Source organism: Sinocyclocheilus grahami, unplaced genomic scaffold (genome assembly GCF_001515645.1).
Source record: "Sinocyclocheilus grahami isolate Dianchi unplaced genomic scaffold, SAMN03320097.WGS_v1.1 scaffold738.1, whole genome shotgun sequence".
Classification (NCBI taxonomy): Eukaryota; Metazoa; Chordata; class Actinopteri; order Cypriniformes; family Cyprinidae; genus Sinocyclocheilus; species Sinocyclocheilus grahami.
Window position 1 is genome coordinate 83387 of NW_015505917.1, and position 20000 is coordinate 103386.

General features: G+C 34.1%; 1 protein-coding gene and 1 long non-coding RNA gene across 9 annotated transcripts in view; one reads left to right on the forward strand and one right to left on the reverse strand.

Moving 5' to 3' along the window:
• The window catches only part of LOC107560663 (uncharacterized), an 11641-nt gene extending 11042 nt beyond the window's left edge, over positions 1–599 (reverse strand). The window contains exon 1 of the long non-coding RNA XR_001605755.1: positions 589–599. This is a non-coding gene — a long non-coding RNA (uncharacterized lncRNA). The remainder of the gene's footprint in view (positions 1–588) is intronic.
• LOC107560662 (pro-neuregulin-2, membrane-bound isoform-like) overlaps positions 1–20000 on the forward strand; it is a 100337-nt gene that overhangs the window by 70148 nt on the left and 10189 nt on the right. For 4 of the 8 annotated variants that reach the window (XM_016244896.1, XM_016244901.1, XM_016244898.1 and 1 more), the window contains exons 4-6: positions 367–487; positions 10591–10649; positions 18279–18302. In XM_016244896.1, the coding sequence (XP_016100382.1) occupies positions 367–487; positions 10591–10649; positions 18279–18302 (204 nt within the window). Of the gene's footprint in view, positions 1–366; positions 488–10212; positions 10290–10590; positions 10650–18278; positions 18303–20000 lie in introns of all 8 variants that reach the window. The other 4 variants (XM_016244897.1, XM_016244902.1, XM_016244900.1 and 1 more) reach the window with 1 other exon arrangement.

The window sequence follows — 20000 nt, forward strand, 5'->3', positions numbered from 1 at the left end:
TGGACGCGGGAGGTGGTTTGGGGGGGGGGGGGGGGGGGGGGGGGTTCCAGTGCTCACTGAAATATTTATCTTTGCCTATCGAACGTCTCGAACCTCAGCAGAGCAGCAAAGATGTACGGAGAGATTTGTGATGAAAACCAAGGAGTCATTGTTCTAGTGAATGACTGTTATTGTAGGGAATGGGACATGAGCTGAAATGTGATAAAAATGAATGTTATCTGAGAAGCTGGCATGTGTGTTTTCGGTTCTTGCACAACCATGTGGCTTTTCTCTTTATTGTTTACTAAGCACTCACTGAAAGCTCTGTCTTTTGTTTTTTGGGTGGCATGCTGATGTCTTAAGATGTTTTGTCTTTGTTTCCTGCAGTAACCACAACGTTATCTCCGGGTTCGGGTCACGCCAGAAGATGCAACGAGTCAGAGAAGGCGTACTGCGTGAATGGCGGCGACTGTTACTACATACATGGTATAAATCGGCTATCCTGCAAGTGAGTTTCTCTCCTGAGCCTTTTCTCTCATGTCAATCTGTTTATACTCCTGGTGGATCACACTGTTCTTCACCTTTTCTCTCTCTCTCTCAGTCACAGACTCTTGTTGATTACACCAATCCCAACTTTATTTAAATCAAAGGGATTCTACATATTCGCTCTTTCTTAAACTATGGGCATTTTTAGGTCCTGTGCACATGGGGAAAAAATCAATGAAAAATAATAATAAAAAAGCTGTTCAACAGTGTATATACATTCATCAAGTAATTTATTTTATTTTATTTGAATTTGATTTGATTTGATTTTTGAGCCAGCAAATGTCATTTCCATCATATTCCAAATTAACAATAACATTTTGGAATAAAAAAGGCTGGCTTCTTTATCTAGCTAATTTCAGAGTCAGCATTTTATGGACTCTAAATAAACTCAGGGAAATAATCATTTCATACTTGCATAGGTTTTTTTTTCTTTTTTTAATTTATAAGATTCAAGACTTAAGATTTAAGGTTTGTTTGTATGTATGCGTATATATATATATAATATATATATATATATATATATATATATATATATATATATATATATATATATATATATATATATATATATATATACACAACAAGTAAAGGATGTAAAAAGTATGTGTAAAAGATGGAAAATCCAGGGTAAAACAATTGAAATTACAGATTAAAATGATTGAAATTATATTATATAATTAAATATTGAAATTATTACAAAAGGCAGCACAAATAAAAGATGAATGCATCGTTTTTAATATGACCATCTTATATAAAAAAGAAAGAAAAGTTTAAATCTGTTAATTTTAATAAAAACCAACATAATTATGCCCATAATTAAAGAAACGGCAGTATATTCAATGATGTTATTCTACAATTTGCCTTCTTTCTGTTCTTCATAATGTTTCTAACTGAGAGATTAAGAACTGCACGCTAAGTGAAGTAAGAATCCCTAGTTCTTGGAGTTCCTTGTTTCTTTCCAGCAAAGGCCAAATGGTATCTATCAAGTCACCCATCCTTTTCTACTTAAACTCTCTCTCTCGCTCTTTCTCTCCATCTTTTGCTCTGTCTTCGGTCGAGTCCCTCTTGTGTAAGGGCACAGCGGGTTGACTCACTGGTGCAGATGTTGATGAGTGTGATATGACTGTGATGTGCTTGGGGATTTGAAAAAAACAGGCCTCTCGTCCTACTCCGGTGGCCCACGTTTAGCGTGCTGGAGTGATGTGCATCAAACCATTGTGAAATGCCATGTCATGCTGGTTTAGTGCTGGAACAAATATTTACGAGAGTCAGAGGCCTCCCACAAGGTAAATAATTCAGTTTGCTTACATTTCAATCACAGGGGAAAAGGACACCGATGTACACAGATGCTTTTAAATCAGGGATGCTCAGGACGTCGTGTTATGGGCCGGAAAAAAATTTTTTCGCCCGCATTATCAAAACAAGACCAAGCCGATTAAGTAGCTGTGAAGGGCGAGATTACAAACAAGGATGCACATGGAAACAAATTTGTGTTTGTGCGTTATATGGAGCTATTTATGTGATGGGGTATTGTAGCAATAAACCGTTAAGGTGCTGGTTTTCCTCTTCGTTGTTTTCGCATGTTGCGCCATGTTATGAGTGCACCTGCTGGTATTTTCAGCCCAGCTGAATGATCTGCGCGTCTGCGTCCCTGGAATCCTGCTCAGCAAGCAAACAGCCAGGACAAAGCTGCAACAGCCATTCAATAAGTTGTGTACAAATTGGAAGGAGCAATAACTAAATTGCTGCAGCTAATTCACTCATGGGTAAGGCACAGGTCCAGAAAAGTCGGATAATGCAGTCAAGGCCCGGTGGGAATTCTTGCCCCAGAGGTATCTCATTTCAACATAGGCCAGACTTCCATAGGAATTACTCACCAGCTGAACAAGTCCAGCCATACAAGCTACCTCATATTTATGCCTGCATTTTTTTCTTTGAAATACGAAGTTCCACACACACATATATGGAGTGAGGGAATAGGTAATAAATGCCCCAGGCCATAATTATTTTCTTACTGGGATTATGATGGAGGAGAGGGGGTGGGGGGGGTGTTTTACGGCCTGCCAAGTTACAGCAGCTCCACATCGACACTCCCGTTATGTTTACATAAGACCGGGACAGATGAAAAAACTGAGGAGGAGAGAGAAATGCCAGAGGAGATTCATGGCCCACCGCTGAGGGGGCCCCTGACTGGTATCCGGCGCTGCTTTTTCACGACTCCCAACACCTTCTTGTGCTGAACATCAAGGACACGCTCTGATCTGAAGACTGTAGGTTATTGAGTTTAGTGGTCGTTTTACTATAATAACATCTTCTCTTAAACAGTGTTTGTAATAAAAAAAAAGTAAAAAATAAATAAATTTAAACAAATCAAATATCTTTAAAAAGTTTTTTTTTTTTTTTGGCCTGTCCTGCCTCGGAGGTCAACTGTTCACTCAGCAATTAAAATCATACAACAGTGTTTTAAGTTTAGTATAATATGTTGAACTGATGTTCAGTTTATTGTAGAAAAAGCTGTTTTAATTATTAACCAATTTTATTGAACAGAAACACTTACCTGTGGAATGTTTAAAAATACATTCTTTAAAATATTACACTCATCAAATCATCTGGTTATATTTTACATTTTCACAAAAATGGTGGCTGCATTCATCAAGCTCAACCTTTAATCCTACCAGTTTTTGTAAGAAAAAACAGCAACAACTATTTTTACAAATATCTCTAATTAAATGAAAGTATAAGTTTATCACTAATCACAACTAGCTAGTTCTGTTCTGTTCTGAATTCGCAACCGTTTGCCATTCTAGCATAGTTTTTATATATTTATTTGATTAAATGTTATTGATTTTTTATTTAATGTTTATTACTGGAAAACTACAAAATCTGGGTTTAAAACTGTATTTTACATGTCACGGGGCTGCAAAAATGCCAAACCTCATATAAAACGGACAGAAAATAAAAACGCTGATATAATATTTAGCTTGACCTCCTGAGGTTGACCATCAACAACCTAAGTGCCTCCTTTCACTGACCATTTGTTGAAAAACCCCCCCAAAACTTCAATTTCTAAGAGCTTCAGGCACTTTTGTGTACTCCTTTCGTGGAAAGCTCTCCAAATATTAGTGCATGAAAACAGCTGCTTCTAAAGTGTTTTTTTTTTTCATAACAGCAGTATTTTTTCTTCAGACCAGATGCATCCTTCATTATGCAACACAATGAAGATCAAGAGAATGCGCTTTATTTCCATGAGAATGTCGTTTAGGTGTGACGTGTGTGTGTGTGTGTGTGCTGGATAAATTCTACATTCTTTGATTGATTCGGACAGATTCACAAGCTGCATAGAAGTGATGCAAAGCCTTCTGGGTCAGAATGGACTCTTCAGCCTCTCATTTTACAGAGTTACAGTGACCTGATCGAGGGCACATGACTTCACATGACTTACGGCAGCTTTACACAGTGAAACGTCAACTACAGCCTTACAGTAAAGCTTTAAATAATTGACTAAATAGTTAAATAAAGAAAATAGATTAGCAGAATGACAAAGCATGAAGGTTCAGCAAATATAGTACAAATGCATTTTAGCTTTTTGAGGATCTGGGTTAATATTCGTGTGTGATTTGCCAGTGGTGCTGGTTAGAGACTGATGTGTGTTTTAAACAGGATTAGATGTTATAATAGCAGACTGAGGGAGCTATTTTTAGAGGTTTTTTGTGTATGTTTGCAGTGCTTTCTTTTACACCGTGTATTAATGGCTGTTGTTGACTTAGAGATTTTTCTACCCAGTCTGTCTCTTAAAAATTGCATCCATTGGTTTAATAGAACATTTTTGACTGAACATTTACTGCATATAATGTGCGAAGCATTGTTTAAAAAAAGTTTTTCTAGTGAAAATGTTCCTTAAAACAAGATTAATGTACTTGAGTACAGTATGTGTGTATTCAAATAATATATTGTTATAATTTATTGAATGAAGTGTATTTTTCTCAACCCATTAGCAAATAGTTTTTTATACTTAAACCAAGAACTGTATGCCAGTAGTGTTAAACTTAATTCAAGATATATTATCTTATTATTAGTGCTGGGAAACAATTAATCGCAATTAATTGCATCCAAAATAAAAGTTTTTGTTTATAATATACAGTATGTGTGTGTGTGTGTGTGTGTGTGTGCTGTGTATATTTATTATGTATATATAAATACACACACATGCATGAATATATTTAAGAAAATCATGCTATGTTTATATATTAAATATATTTATATATAATATAAATTATATGAATATAAATATATAAATGTAAATGTTTTCTAAATATATACTTTATCCCCCTCTATAGGAATAATTATGAATTTACAGCGTAAAAAATTATTGACTTTATATTTTGCATATATTTAGGAGTAAAATCATTTTCCAAAATGTATTTTCTTCATCTGACCTTTTTTTTAGGGATCCGTCATTTATAACTGACTTTGTCCTATTAGGGTCAATTATTTTTTGGCAAATTGTCTGAAACTTCACACACAATCAAATGCTTTTTCACTATCTGAAAAGAAGAGAAAATGTCTTACTTAAAATAAAATAAAAACATTCAATTTTTTTCTTGTGCTGCTATGTTTGATTTGGAACTAGCACGTGAAAATGTCTAAAACGTGACACAAATTCAGATGCAATTTCACTGCCTGAAAACCATGTCTTAGTGTTTCAAAAGCATTAAAACAACAATTCAAATCAATTATCATAGCACAAGTGAAAGTCAGCAAGACTCTTCTTTTTCAGTGTACCCCACACAACCCACACATACTTGTGCATTCATCATTGGAGCTTTACTGTCTGTCAATATAGTAATGCCAATAGACATTGGCATCTTTCCTGACCTCTATTTTCTGATGCACTCATATCATATGACTATAATCAATACTTTCTGAAATAAGTACATATTTGTCTCTCCATCTTCCAAAAATCTTACAAAAATGAACCTAAATCACATGCATAAAGGCTATTATACTGCCCGCCAATGCTGCTGAATAGTGCCAGCTACACAAAATATGCATCACATAATAGGACTTTGTCAGTTATGCATGACGCTCAGATTTGTTGGGTCTCTGAGTTGTTGTTTTTATAAAAGTGCATTAACAATGGCAAAAAACTTTAGAAAACACATTTGGATGTACAATTAATAATTGTCAATTATATTTTTTATAACTTGAATTTATATGTATTTTCTAGTCTAAAATGGAGCTCACTATGGAGCCTTGAGAGCATGTGACCTAGCATGTGCTAATGTCTCCTTTACTACTTAGTTACCAAAAATGTGAAGCACATGGCTAATAAATTGTAATTTTACTGGTTGAAGGGGATGTCATTTGACATCACTAAAATAACATTTTGTTTAATTACAATTTAATTTGTTTAAATTAACAATTTTCTTAGCGACATTTATAAATGACGATATCCCATAGAGGGTTATGTGTGTATTTATATATACATAATAAATATACACAGTGTACACATACATATATTATGTAAACAAAAACGTTTATTTTGGATGCGATTATATTTCATATATATACATAACATATTTTTCTTATATACATGCATGTGGGTGTATTTATATATACATTAAAATATATACAGCACACATGCGTATATTATGTACACAAAAACTTTGATTTTGGATGCGATTAATCGTGATTAATCGTTGCCCAGCACTACTTATTATTTTAAATAATTTTGCTTCTCAAGTAACTTCATCTTGTATTATGGAATTAAAAAAAACAAAAATGCTTGTCTGCAAAGATAGCCATGTATTTTCTGGTTGTTTCTGCACTGGCTCGTTGCCATGTTGAATCTTCCCAGTGTGGTAATGGCTCAGCTTCAGTACATGTGCTGTGTTGTGCGATATACGGTTTGGCCACCTGGAGCTGGATTCTTGGAACTGGTATCTGTGTTCCTGATGTCTAGGCTTGTTTGGAATATCATGATGTTTATCTTCTTCAGGTTTACTTCTACAGCACAGTTCTGGCAAAAATTCACTCTTTCTGTTTCTCTCTCACCGCCTTTGTAGATTTTCATTAAACAGAGTCTTTCGGCTCCTGCTGTCAGCGAGAGAGAGAGAGAGACAGGGAAAGAGAGGGAATGAAAAATGCATGTCCAGAGCTGAGGAGGACTCACTCAGGGGTTGGGAAGGGGGAAAGACTGGAGGAAACAGACAGCGTGAAGAAAAGAGAATAATGCAAATATGCATAAGAAATAAAGCAACTGGGAGAATGGAGAAGGTGTTTATGACTGTAAATATTATTAGATAATTAATAGACCAGTCAAAAGTTTGGATACTTCAAATTTTTATTATAAACTTTTTATTTATTATTAATTATGACTCCATTGCTTGAAGACTACAAAATTGGGTTTTAAATTGTGTTAATCAGGCAGCTAAAAATGGAAAACCTTTATATGAAATCAACAGAAAATTAAACCCATTATATTTAGTTTGACCTCCTGAGGTTGATGATCAACAAGTTTGGATACACTTGCTTGCTTACTTTATTTATTTTTAGTAATGGCTTTATTATTGTTCTAAAATGTGTGAAATAATAAACATTTTAACCATTATAAAGCCATTATTAATCCTTATTAATAATAATGTTAATACATATAAATATATTAATAATAAGTATCAATAACAAGTAATAAAGTCAGTGCATTCTGTGATGCTTTTTAAATCTTTGAAAATTAATATTATTATAAAAAAAATAATAATATATAATAATATTATTAATAATAAATGATTTAAATAATGATGCTGGGATGCTTTTTGAATGTTTAAAAAATGTATAGTTTTTGTGAGAAAGTTTAGCTGTTTGTCTTTCATGATCTATTTATTTATTACTGATATTAAAGAAAATAATTATATTAATAAGTAAAAAAAAAAAAAAAAAAAAAGTAATTAAGTCAGTGCCTGTGATGCTTTTTAAATGTTTGAAAATTAATATAATAATATATTATCTATACTAATTCATATAAATAGTAAAGCCAATTAATCCTGGAATGTTTTTAAATTCTTGAAAATTAATATAATAATATACAGTCTCATTAATAATAATTCATATCAATAGTAAATCCAGTTCATCCTGGGATGCTTTTTAAATGTTTGAAAATTAATAAAATATTATGTCATTAATAATAATTCATATAAACAGTAAAGCCAGTTCATCCTGGGATGCTTTTTAAATGTTTGAAAATTAATAAAATATTATGTCATTAATAATAATTCATATAAACAGTAAAGCCAGTTCATCCTGGGATGCTTTTTAAATGTTTAATAGTTCTTGTGAAAAAGTTTAGTTGTTTGTCTTTAATGATCCATTTATTTTATTTATTTGTTTTATTTATTTGTTTAAGTGTTTTGAAGATTATAAAAAAGTCTAAATTTTTGATTGGTACATTAATGCTTCGACCAACCTGAAAATATCACCGCATTACCGCATTTCTTCATGGTAAAGACACAAGGACAAGTCTGAAACCGTACGCTTTAGGCAAACAATGAACACAGACAGACATAACAAGATCTGTTCTTCATTTGGAGAAAGGAATGAATGAAGTTGAGGAGTTGAAACCCCAGAGGTCCTCTCCTGAGAGACACACGTGTGCGCACACGCCGCTCCGTCCCTCTGGCGCTCTCCAGCAGGAGAACATTGTTTCCATGACCTCTGACCCCCTCAGCGGCTTACATGTTACTTAAAGCATGTCTGCGCTCCAGTGCACCCCAGCTTGTGTTCCCCTAAAGACTACAACAGCTTGTGGTCTCTCATCATCTCTCTGTTATTCCCAGGGTCTCTGTAGTTAACATTGGCGTGTTTAACCGCGTGCCAGGCGGTGACACGGCTCTGTAGCGGTGCAGTGAAGAGGTTACGGCCTGAACCTTGCCTCATTTTACACTCTATAAACTCACCGACGCTTCGTGTGTGTGCTGCATGTATTGTGTCATGCATAATGCCTCACATCCTACTTCAAAAGCCAAGCATAAGAGCTTTTTTTGACTTTTACAGGGGCCCTGTACGTATGTACTGCTTTAAACATAAATCTCACTAAATGTTGTTAGATTTAGGCTTAAAGCAAGAATGAAGCTAGACATGTTCTCTGAAAACAAAGTTTTATGTATATTACACAATTTTCTTAAGTATAATGGTATTTTTACTGGAAAACAAAATAAATGTGCCTCTGGCGGTCCAACTTGGGAAGCGCAGGGATACGGCGTTCTGCAGAGAAGCTGGTGACAGAAGATAACGCTCGCTCTCGCTTTCTGTTTGTCCTGGAAATTGAAGGTGGCCATTCCTCAGTGATAGCTGACTAGAGCAGTTACCGAGTTAGAGGAATTAACGCTGTGAAAGCATTACCCCCATATCGCTCATTACGCACTGATGAGCCGTAATTTGTTTACTGGAATAACATGAATAAGCATAATTGGCCAATCAAATCCATGAACGAGAGCCATGTCATAATCAGGCGACTGTATTCGAGATGTGCTGCTTACAGGCTGAGATACAGCTCCGTTTTATTTCTCTTTTTTTCTAGTAAAAATACATAACACTCTGACAACAAGATCAATTTACTTGAGAAGCAAAAATGTGTAAGATATGTTTTAATTGTGTAATCATTTTATAAAGAAATTAAATTCATTCATTCACCTAAAAATTATTACTGTATAAGATATGTTTGATATTACTTTTGTTTGTACTTGACTGTTGACTATTACTCCAGTTTTTAATTTGTAAGTGTTTTATTATTATTATTATTATTATTATTATTATTATCATTATTATTGCTTAAAACAAGAAAACACCTGTTTTTTCAGAGAATATCTTGGCAAATATGTTTTCCCCTTGCTTTAAGCATAACAGTTCATTAGATTAGCAATGTGAAAAATAAATAGATATACACTACACTACACTATTTATTTTTAAAGAAATTACTACTGTTATTTTTAATTTAATTTAGAACGCATTCCTTTGATCAAAAGAAACAGATAAGACTTTTTTATATATTGTTACAAATAATAAGTCCTTTTAAAATAAAAGCCTTTTTGATTTTACTTTCTGTTCATCAGAGAATCCTAAAAAAATATCAAGGATCTGCTTTCAACTTTGATAATAATTGTAAACGTGTCACCAAATCAGCATATTAGTATGATTTCTGAAGGATCACGTGACACTGAAAATTCTTGAAAATTCAGCTTTTCCTCGGGAATACATAAAATTTGAAAATATATTTAAATAAAAAAACGGTTATTTTAAATTGAAATAATAGTCTATAACTATTCACAATAGTACTGTTTCTATTGCATTTTTGATCAAATAAATGCAGTCTTGTTGAGACCTCTTTAAAAAAATTACGAAATAAATAAACCTCAAACTATGGTAGTGTAAACTGAAGATACATTTAAAAAAAAAAAAAAAAAAAGGTTTATAATTATTGTTTTAAGTATGGTTGCTAGATATTCAGAAAACAAAAATGCTTAAGAAAATTGCTCTTATTGAACAAACGTTTGGTGAAGAATACCGGGTTGCCATTGGAATGGTTGTGCGGTTGTGTTTCTGACCTCGCTGTGTGTAAAATCCTCTGTGTATGATGTGTGTGAGTGTGTTTGGTGTATATCTGTGTGTCATCTTTTCCACCTCTCCTTCCCCCAGATGTCCGGACGGATACTTCGGCCAGCGGTGCTTGCAGACAGAGCCCCTGAAGTTATACATGCCCAAACCTAATAAAAGTATGTTGACTTGAGATGCACAGCTGCAAACAGAGGACCAGCTGTCACTGGGTTACCACTGTCGTCTCTCCCTTACCTCCTTCCACCTCCCAAGGCTTGCTGGCTTAAGTCTGTCCTGAAATAGACACAGTGGTGCCTCCAGTGGGATCCTCTGCTTCTGCTGTACATCATTGTGCTGTTGTCCTAATGTTCTCTCTGCTTTCTTTTTCCCCTCTCTTCTTTCTCTTGCATCTTTTCTCTCTGCTCGACACTCTCTCTCTCCCTCTCTCTTTCTTTCTATGGTTTTGTCTCCTTCCATCAGGTGTCCAAATGACTTTACTGGTGATCGCTGTCAAACCTACGTTATGGCCAGTTTCTACCGTATGTCCATTTCTTCTTCTGTCTGTCTGTCTGTTTTGTTTGCATGCTGAAACTGAAGAGGTGGAATGTGGTTCTGTAATGGTTAATAATATACTTGTTCTAACAAAACCAGTTTTTTAACAATTAATCAGTTGTATTTGGTCCTGTGTGCCATTCACCCATTGCATCATTGGTTAATTGATTCTACATTATGTCGTAACATGATCAGTGATGCATGTTTTTAAGTATGAATGCATGTTCTTTAATAAATTAAACCGTAACTTAGTTATAATCATAATGGCAATAAAACAACCCTAATTAAATGCTGCATCATACTTTAACATATACAACCGAAATATTGTTACTGTCAGTTTACTAACAATAAACACATGCCATAGATTGCCCAACTAGAAAATAATGTTACAAACAAGTGAATGATCAGCTAATAATTATTTAAATATTTAAAAAATGCACAGTAGTGATTACAAAATGGGAACTAATATTTCATTATTATTGTTATTATTATTATTATTATTATTATATATATATATTTTTTAAGATATCAATGCCATATTGGTTATTGGTTGTCATATATATTTTTTTAATTATGAGTATCTGTTAATATTGCATATATATTGGCTCATATGGGTATTTAATTGTGCACACTCGTTTTCTCTATTTTTTTCATTTAGATTGTTGAATTTAGTTGGATATTTTAATTCATAATTAGACATTTAGACTCTTAGTTAATCTCTTTAATAAATTAAACTGTAACTTAGTTATAATCATAATGACAACAAAACATGCCTAATTAAATGCTGCATCGTACTTTAAGGCCCAATCCCAATTCTATTTTATACCCCTTCCCCTTCCCCTTCCCCTTTCCCCGCCCCCTCCCTCGTCTCTCCCTTACCTCCTTCCACCTCCCAAGGCTTGCTGGCTTAAGTCTGTCCTGAAATAGACACAGTGGTGCCTCCAGTGGGATCCTCTGCTTCTGCTGTACATCATTGTGCTGTTGTCCTAATGTTCTCTCTGCTTTCTTTTTCCCCTCTCTTCTTTCTCTTGCATCTTTTCTCTCTGCTCGACACTCTCTCTCTCCCTCTCTCTTTCTTTCTATGGTTTTGTCTCCTTCCATCAGGTGTCCAAATGACTTTACTGGTGATCGCTGTCAAACCTACGTTATGGCCAGTTTCTACCGTATGTCCATTTCTTCTTCTGTCTGTCTGTCTGTTTTGTTTGCATGCTGAAACTGAAGAGGTGGAATGTGGTTCTGTAATGGTTAATAATATACTTGTTCTAACAAAACCAGTTTTTTAACAATTAATCAGTTGTATTTGGTCCTGTGTGCCATTCACCCATTGCATCATTGGTTAATTGATTCTACATTATGTCGTAACATGATCAGTGATGCATGTTTTTAAGTATGAATGCATGTTCTTTAATAAATTAAACCGTAACTTAGTTATAATCATAATGGCAATAAAACAACCCTAATTAAATGCTGCATCATACTTTAACATATACAACCGAAATATTGTTACTGTCAGTTTACTAACAATAAACACATGCCATAGATTGCCCAACTAGAAAATAATGTTACAAACAAGTGAATGATCAGCTAATAATTATTTAAATATTTAAAAAATGCACAGTAGTGATTACAAAATGGGAACTAATATTTCATTATTATTGTTATTATTATTATTATTATTATTATATATATATATTTTTTAAGATATCAATGCCATATTGGTTATTGGTTGTCATATATATTTTTTTAATTATGAGTATCTGTTAATATTGCATATATATTGGCTCATATGGGTATTTAATTGTGCACACTCGTTTTCTCTATTTTTTTCATTTAGATTGTTGAATTTAGTTGGATATTTTAATTCATAATTAGACATTTAGACTCTTAGTTAATCTCTTTAATAAATTAAACCGTAACTTAGTTATAATCATAATGACAACAAAACATGCCTAATTAAATGCTGCATCGTACTTTAAGGCCTAATCCCAATTCTTCCCCTTCCCCTTCCCCTACCCCTCCGCTTACCCCTTCCCCTTGTCCCTTGAAACAGAGTGTCATGGGGTAGGGGTGAAAATATTCCCCTAAAAATTGGGACACCACTACTATACCGTCACACGTCATCATACGTCATCTAGCTACTACAATACACACACCTATACTGGTGTGTTGGTGTGCATTAGAGCCTCAACTTTCATCTCTTTCTCTCTTTCTCTCTCTCTCTCGCTCTCTCGAATTGGCAATATTTGAGAAAAGGGTTTAGCGATTTCTAATTAATGGGGGGACTAGCCACCCCCAATGTCTACGGTGGTAATCGCCCTGATCAGACATGAAAATATGTTGTGTCACTATCGTGCAGTCTGTAATGATATGACGTTAGCAAACTTTAGCGATTTTTTTTTTGCAAACATTTCTTTGAGTAACATGACCGTAAATACGAACTCACGATTGAAAGTAACATAAAACAAATGATTACTTTTTCGTTAAAATCGTTATTAATGCCCAAAAATGCTTACATTTATGTGTCTTTTTGTTCGCTCGGGCAGCCATGTTGCCGCTGAAGCCGGTTTACGCTGAGATAATTCATATCCCTTCATTTGAAGTGTGGTCCTTGACGTTAGTTAGCAAATATTAGCGATTTTTTTGCAAACATTTCTTTGAGTAACATGACCGTAAATATGAACTCACGATTGAATTATGATTGAATGTAATATAAAACAAATTATTACTTTTCGTTAAAATCTTTATTAATGCCAAAAATGCTTACATTTATGTGTCTTTTTGTTCGCTCGGGCAGCCATGTTGCCGCTGAAGCCGGTTTACGCTGAGATAATTCATACCCCTTCGTTTGAAGTGTGGTCCCGAAAAATCTTCGTTTGAAGGGCTATCTAGCCCTTCCCCTACCCCTACCCCTCCAACCAAAAGAGAATCGAGACACCCCTACCCCTTCACGTGAACGCGCGAAACGGAGGGGTAGGGGAAAGGGGAAAGGCTAAGGGGTAGAATTGGGATTGGGCCTAACATATACAACAGAAATAGAATTACTGTCAATTTACTAACAATAAACACATGCTATAGATTGTCCAACTAGAAAATAATGTTACAAACAAGTGAATGGTAAGCTAATAATGATTTAAATATGAAAAATATGCAACTAATATTGAATTAATAAAATTAAATGTCCATAAAATGTCCTATTAAGGATGATCAATGCCATATTAGTTTTTTTTGTTTACGAGTATCTGCTAATACTGGATATATATTGGGTATTTAATTGTGCATACTCATTTTCTATATTTTTTTCATTTAGATGGTTTAATTTAGTTGGATATTTTAATTAATAATTAGACATTTAATTCATCTTTAAATTAATCTTTAAAAACACTGATAATCTTTAGCTAATTTAAAGCTAAAACTATTTTGTGTTTTATAAGAATTTATTGTATTATAGAATTTTAATGTCAGCCATTTATCAGTTATCGGCCAAAACTTAATATTTTACAAAATGTAATATCAATGGTAGTTCCTATGATTCAAACAGTGGATCATAGCGATTGCAACACCAAGGTCCTGGGTTCGATTTTCAGGGAACATATGAACTATAAAACCGTATTCCTTGAATGCAAAAGTCACTGCATAAAAGCATCTTCTGAATGCATAAATATATGTAAATCATTTTTCTACCAAACTCTATATGTAAATAATTTTTCTACCGAATTATAATGTACATGAATTTGAAATGACTGAGTTCTGCAATTTCGTAATATTTACAGCCTATTTTATTTGATATGATTATAACAGCCTCTATCAGTTGTAGTAATTTGCATACAATACAATGTTCTGTAGTTTCACAAGTGCGTGTTGTGTAAAACAAGCCATTGTTTTTCTCGCACAATCCCCTGCACCCCCCACAGTTAAAAAATCCACCGCTTAATTATGTTGTGAAATTAAACAGCTCCACTTCCCCGAGGTGACACATTTTAACCGTATAAGGCTACAGATCGGCGTCTCCACCGCACATGTCCATCAACTGCAGAATAACACCTAGATTAGAGGGAGGCACAGGGATCACTACACCTGACAGCTCATGCCTGTGAGCTATTGGCTCCCGCTTGTGTCCACTTAGAGTGTATAATCAGGCCTTTGTGCTCTCGACTGCGTTGCTATGCTGCCGCTGTTTACATTTTACTATGAGCTTAACCTCAACATATATTTATTAGTTAATAAAAAGACAGGAGGTAGAACACGAAAGATTGATGTTAACAAAACTATCCGAGGACGGAAAGCGCATACAGTTAGATTTCCTCGCTGTATAAAAGGAATCATTTATGAGGTGTTATTAAAAATGCTCAAAGTGGTGCAAAACAAGAAAAATTATAATATGACACTTGTGCTATAACCTGTGTCATGTTATGTCATGTCATGATTTATCGACCTGAGTTGTTACCTATATCAGGACAGCGGATCAAGTCTTTGCATGTGTGGATTGTTAGCTTTTTCACTGTCAACAGCCAGGCTTCCTTTCTGTATTTTGTAGCTGTTCATTTTGGGAGGTCTGGAAATGAGTGTCTGTCAACATAAGCTGTTGAAACAGTGCAGGTACTAAGGCTTTTAGACCTGAGGAAATGTAAATATTACAAATGTAGCACAATAGGTGCGTGTAGATACAAGCAGCTTGAGGAAAAAAATGGCTTTGGCGCCATGGCTGAAAGAGAGAAATGAAGACATCCCCCATCTTATTGCATGGTAGGAATATTATAATGCAGAGAAGAACATCTGACGAGATGTCATGCAAAGCCCGGCTGTAAATCCCAGTGTGCAGGTTGTGCATGAGGACAGATGTGTCTTCAGAGCTGTCGTCTCCGAGAGAAAGTGATTTTCTGTCACTTTCTGTTCAACTCGCTGTTGAGAGAATTGTAATCGCTCGACCAATTAGAGTCATAGTAGAGCGCAAAAACAGTAGCTGACCTTGGCTGGAGCACTGCAACAGCCCTGGGGCTTTTAGACTGCAGGCCATGGAAAACCTGACAGAAAATTTTATAAAAAAAAAAAAAATACTGTTTTGTTTTGTTTTGTTTTGTTTTTGTAATTTCTATAAATACAGTGTCATTTTTTGTTTTGTTTTTCTTTCCCAGAGCTGTTACTGTGGAATAGTTCACTGAAAAGTAATATGGACTATGTATTTTCATGTATAAAGAACAATTTATACTGTGATTTTTTTCTGTTTGTTTTTGTTTTTGTGGAAAATAAAAGACATTTTGAAGAATGTCCAAGCTGCTTTTTACCATACTAGCATGAATGTGGACATGGGCAGCTCTAAATATATATATACAAATCATTCTTTATACATGAAAATATGTATTGCCAAGGCAATCCCTGGCAAAGGAACCATTATATTTGTGTTTTCTGGTAACATTTTACAATAAGGTTTCATTTGTAAACATTAGTTAAATGCATTAACTAACATCAACTAACAATAACCAGTATATTTTTGCTGCATTTATTAACCTTTGTTGATGTTTATGATGTTCATGTTCATGTTAGTTCACAGTGCATTAAAGGGTTAGTTCACCCAAAAATGAAAATTAACCCATAAATTACTCACCCTCAAGGCACGCTAGGTGTATATGACTTTCTTCTTTCAGACGGAGTTCAGTCAGCGTTATATTAAAAATTGTCTTTGATCTTCCATTCCAAACAATGGCCTCCTGTAGAGAATCGATGCGTTTTTTTGTAATAATCAATTTAATCTAGCTTGCGCTCACTGTTGTACACGGAAGCAGCTCTGGGCGGATGACCTAGGACTTCGACATTGTGCATGCACAGCTCAGAAGTGACGAACGTGGAAGTGCAGGGGAAAGATCAAAACAAAACAACGGTCACGAATTAGAAGTAAAAAAAAGGATTTGTAAAGAAGAATGTAGGAGGATTTCGATATAAGCTAAGAGGAGACTGGTTTTCCTTTGCTAAAGTAAGGAAACTTTGCTTCCTTTGCTCCTGTTAACAAACGTTGGTTTTCACAAGACTGCTTCCGTGTACAACTGTTGGCAAGCTAGATTAAAGTGATTATTACGTTTTGAATATGGATATTTTTCTTACAAAAATGCATCAATTCACTACAGGAGGCCTTTGTTCACCCCCCGGAGCCATGTAAGGGACTTTTTATTATGGATGGATGCGCTTTATTTCACTTCTTTTGGACTGAAGCAATGCAACACCCGCTGACTGCCATTAAACAGCTTGAAAGATCAAAGTCATTTTTTAATATAACTCCGATTGGATTCATCTGAAAGAAGGAAGTCAAATACGCCTAAGATGGCTTGAGGGGTGAGTAAACAATGGGCTAATTTTCATTTTTGGGTGAACTATCCCTTTAATGCACATTAACAGATACAACTTTTGATCTTAAAAATATTTAGATCATAGATATTAACATTACCTAAGATAAATAAATGCTGTAGAAGTTTCATTCATTGTTATCTCATGTTAACTAATGTTAGCAAATGAAGCCTTATTGTAAAGTGTTAGTGTTTTTATTTATTTTTATTTTATCTGATTTTATTTTATTTTGTGCATTATAAAGTTAAAATAAAAAGTATTTTAAAATCTCTACCTGAGGATTGCTCGTCTGTTCCACCTCTATCAGGCCTGCGAAATTCCGTCGTCATGAAAACAGTGAGAATTTCCTGCAGCTAATATTAGGCACGTGAGCTACCCAGAAAACTGCTTGTCGCTCATTCATTAATTCAAATAATCTAATTATCCTGATCCCAGGCCCTTTGTGTAAGAATATATTTTGATAGCATTATCAGCTACAGTATACCACCAGTTATAACACTCTCAGCTCCGCTACGACTGCGTTCTCAGTCTTGTGTTCTATCTGAAAGGACACTCAAACCAGACTGAAGAGACACGCAAATTTGAGTATAATAATACCTGAATCTAATCATAATATTTGTTGCATAGAGCATGTTTTACTAATATAGAGTGTAAATAGCATCTTGTCATTAACAATTAACATAAAAATGCACCAAAATGTTTTATGAATAATATCAGCTGTCTGTGTGCCCCACAGGTAAGACACATCAGAGATATTTTAATTGTGTAGTTTAATGACCACTGGAATGTATATCAATTCACTTGCAATCTTGCTGTTTTGTTTGTAGTATAACAATAATTATATTAATGCTAGAGTTGAAATAACTGCCGTAGAATAACATGAATTAAAGTGCCTAACAGTGACAGTGAATCGAATCTACTAACATAGCTGCTCGTTTTAAAATCTCAGATCCTAATCCATGCAATAAATACCGAAATAAACTACTAGTTTGGTGTTATAGATGCTAGTTTGATGATTTTAATTATAATTCTATTTTATTGCGTGCAATTATAATCATCTCTTACCCATTAATCCAGGTGTGGTCGTATTTTAGTCGTGCTCTAACCTGCATGATCTAACCGCTTATTCTCTTTAGTATCTGCACGATGTGTCCACAATGTGACTTTCATAATGCCCATATGTGTTCCTGTGTATGGTGGGATATCTCTCTCTTAAATCTTGTTTTTCCTCTCTCTCTGTTTTTGTTTTGCTCTTCAATATCAACTCTTTGCACTGGCAGAGTCTCTTGGGATTGAATTTATGGGTATGGACCGATCCTTCATTCTGATTTCCAGATTGAACTGTGTAGCTCTCATTCCATTTCACACAACTCTCTGACGGACTCTAAAGCAAATGAACAAATTGATTAACAAATAAATCTGTCAATCAGCCGTTGCTCAGTATAGTAGCCCCTCTTTCCAAGAGTCAGCATGGGAATCATTATCTGCAGCCCTCGTCCCGTCCCAGTGGGATTTTAAGGCTTTGTTCAGACAGGCAGAAAGAATCGGATCCGACTCAAATCCGTTTCGGAAAACAAAAACAACATGAAATCCGATGTTTATAAGCATTCATATTTGGTCTAAATATCTGATTAAAATCTGTTTTTTTGGAATGTGTTTGAGTCTGAACGATCATATCAGATTTCGAATGTTTTATTTGAGTTTTATTTTTTATCTGTCATTCAATAACATGATGACTCATATGTAACATCATACAAATTGCACAATATTCACTAGAGCTTTAAAAAAAATCAAAATAATATATATTTAAAATGTATATGGACATTTCCGACTTTATTAAAGGTAATATCAAAATTAGTTTTAATTCAGAAATTAAAAAGATGCTTAATATAGAAAATTATTTATAAGAATTGCATTATATATTTTAAATAAATGAATTCTAACAAAAAGAATGTCATATTATATTGCCCCTTAAAAAGCTGTATAAAAACATTAGTACTGTCAAACGATTAATCGCGATTAATCGCATCCAAAATAAAAGTTTTGTTTACATTATACAGTATATGTGTGTGTACTGTGTATATTTATTATGTATATATAAATACACACACATACAGTATTATTTATATATATATATATTTAGAAAATATGTACGTTTATACATTTATATATTCATATTCATATATTTTATATTATATATAAATATATTTAATATATAAACATAACATATTTTTCTTAAATATATACATGCATGTGTTTGAATTTATATATACATAATAAATATACACAGTATACATAGATATATTATGTAAACAAAAACTTTTATTTTGGATGCGATTAATCGCGATTAATCGTTTGACAGCACAAAAAAAAACTTCCTTTAGTAGCCATTTTGCAATCCCACAAACAGTCTTTTAACCAAAAAGCCATACAGTAGTCTGTATATACATCATATATTCATATCATATGCTCAAAATGTCCAAAAGATCAGTTTTGACAACTAAATTGGATTTGTGTGCAGTGTTAACAAGTTTCAGTCAGCGCACTGTGTTTTACCTATTTAAAATTAGCCATAAACTTTCTTGCAGCCCTAAAAAACGTTGCCAGAAACAGTTTTACTGTGAGCATTTAACAACTTGCGTAGTTAGTTCAAGTTTTACGTAGGACTTTTGACAACCATATATTTTGTTGAATTGATTGGAACGACATAAAGTGTCAACAAATGAGTCCGTTTTTTGTCATCAACATGAAGATGTACACAGTTTTCTTCAAGTGTATGCAGCTAGTCGCAGGCTCTTAAGGAGTTAGTATTATGCGGGGGTGATTTGTGTAAACCTCCGTCAGTTTTACACACCAACCTGGTGTTTACTGAACGGTAAACATAACAAGTGTGTTGCTTCAAGTGAATTTATGTGCACTGGAGTTGTACTAACATTCAGTCTAATTATGTTTTACCTGGAAAGCCTTGGATCACGTTGATAAAACGTGTTCGTTTTCCCTTT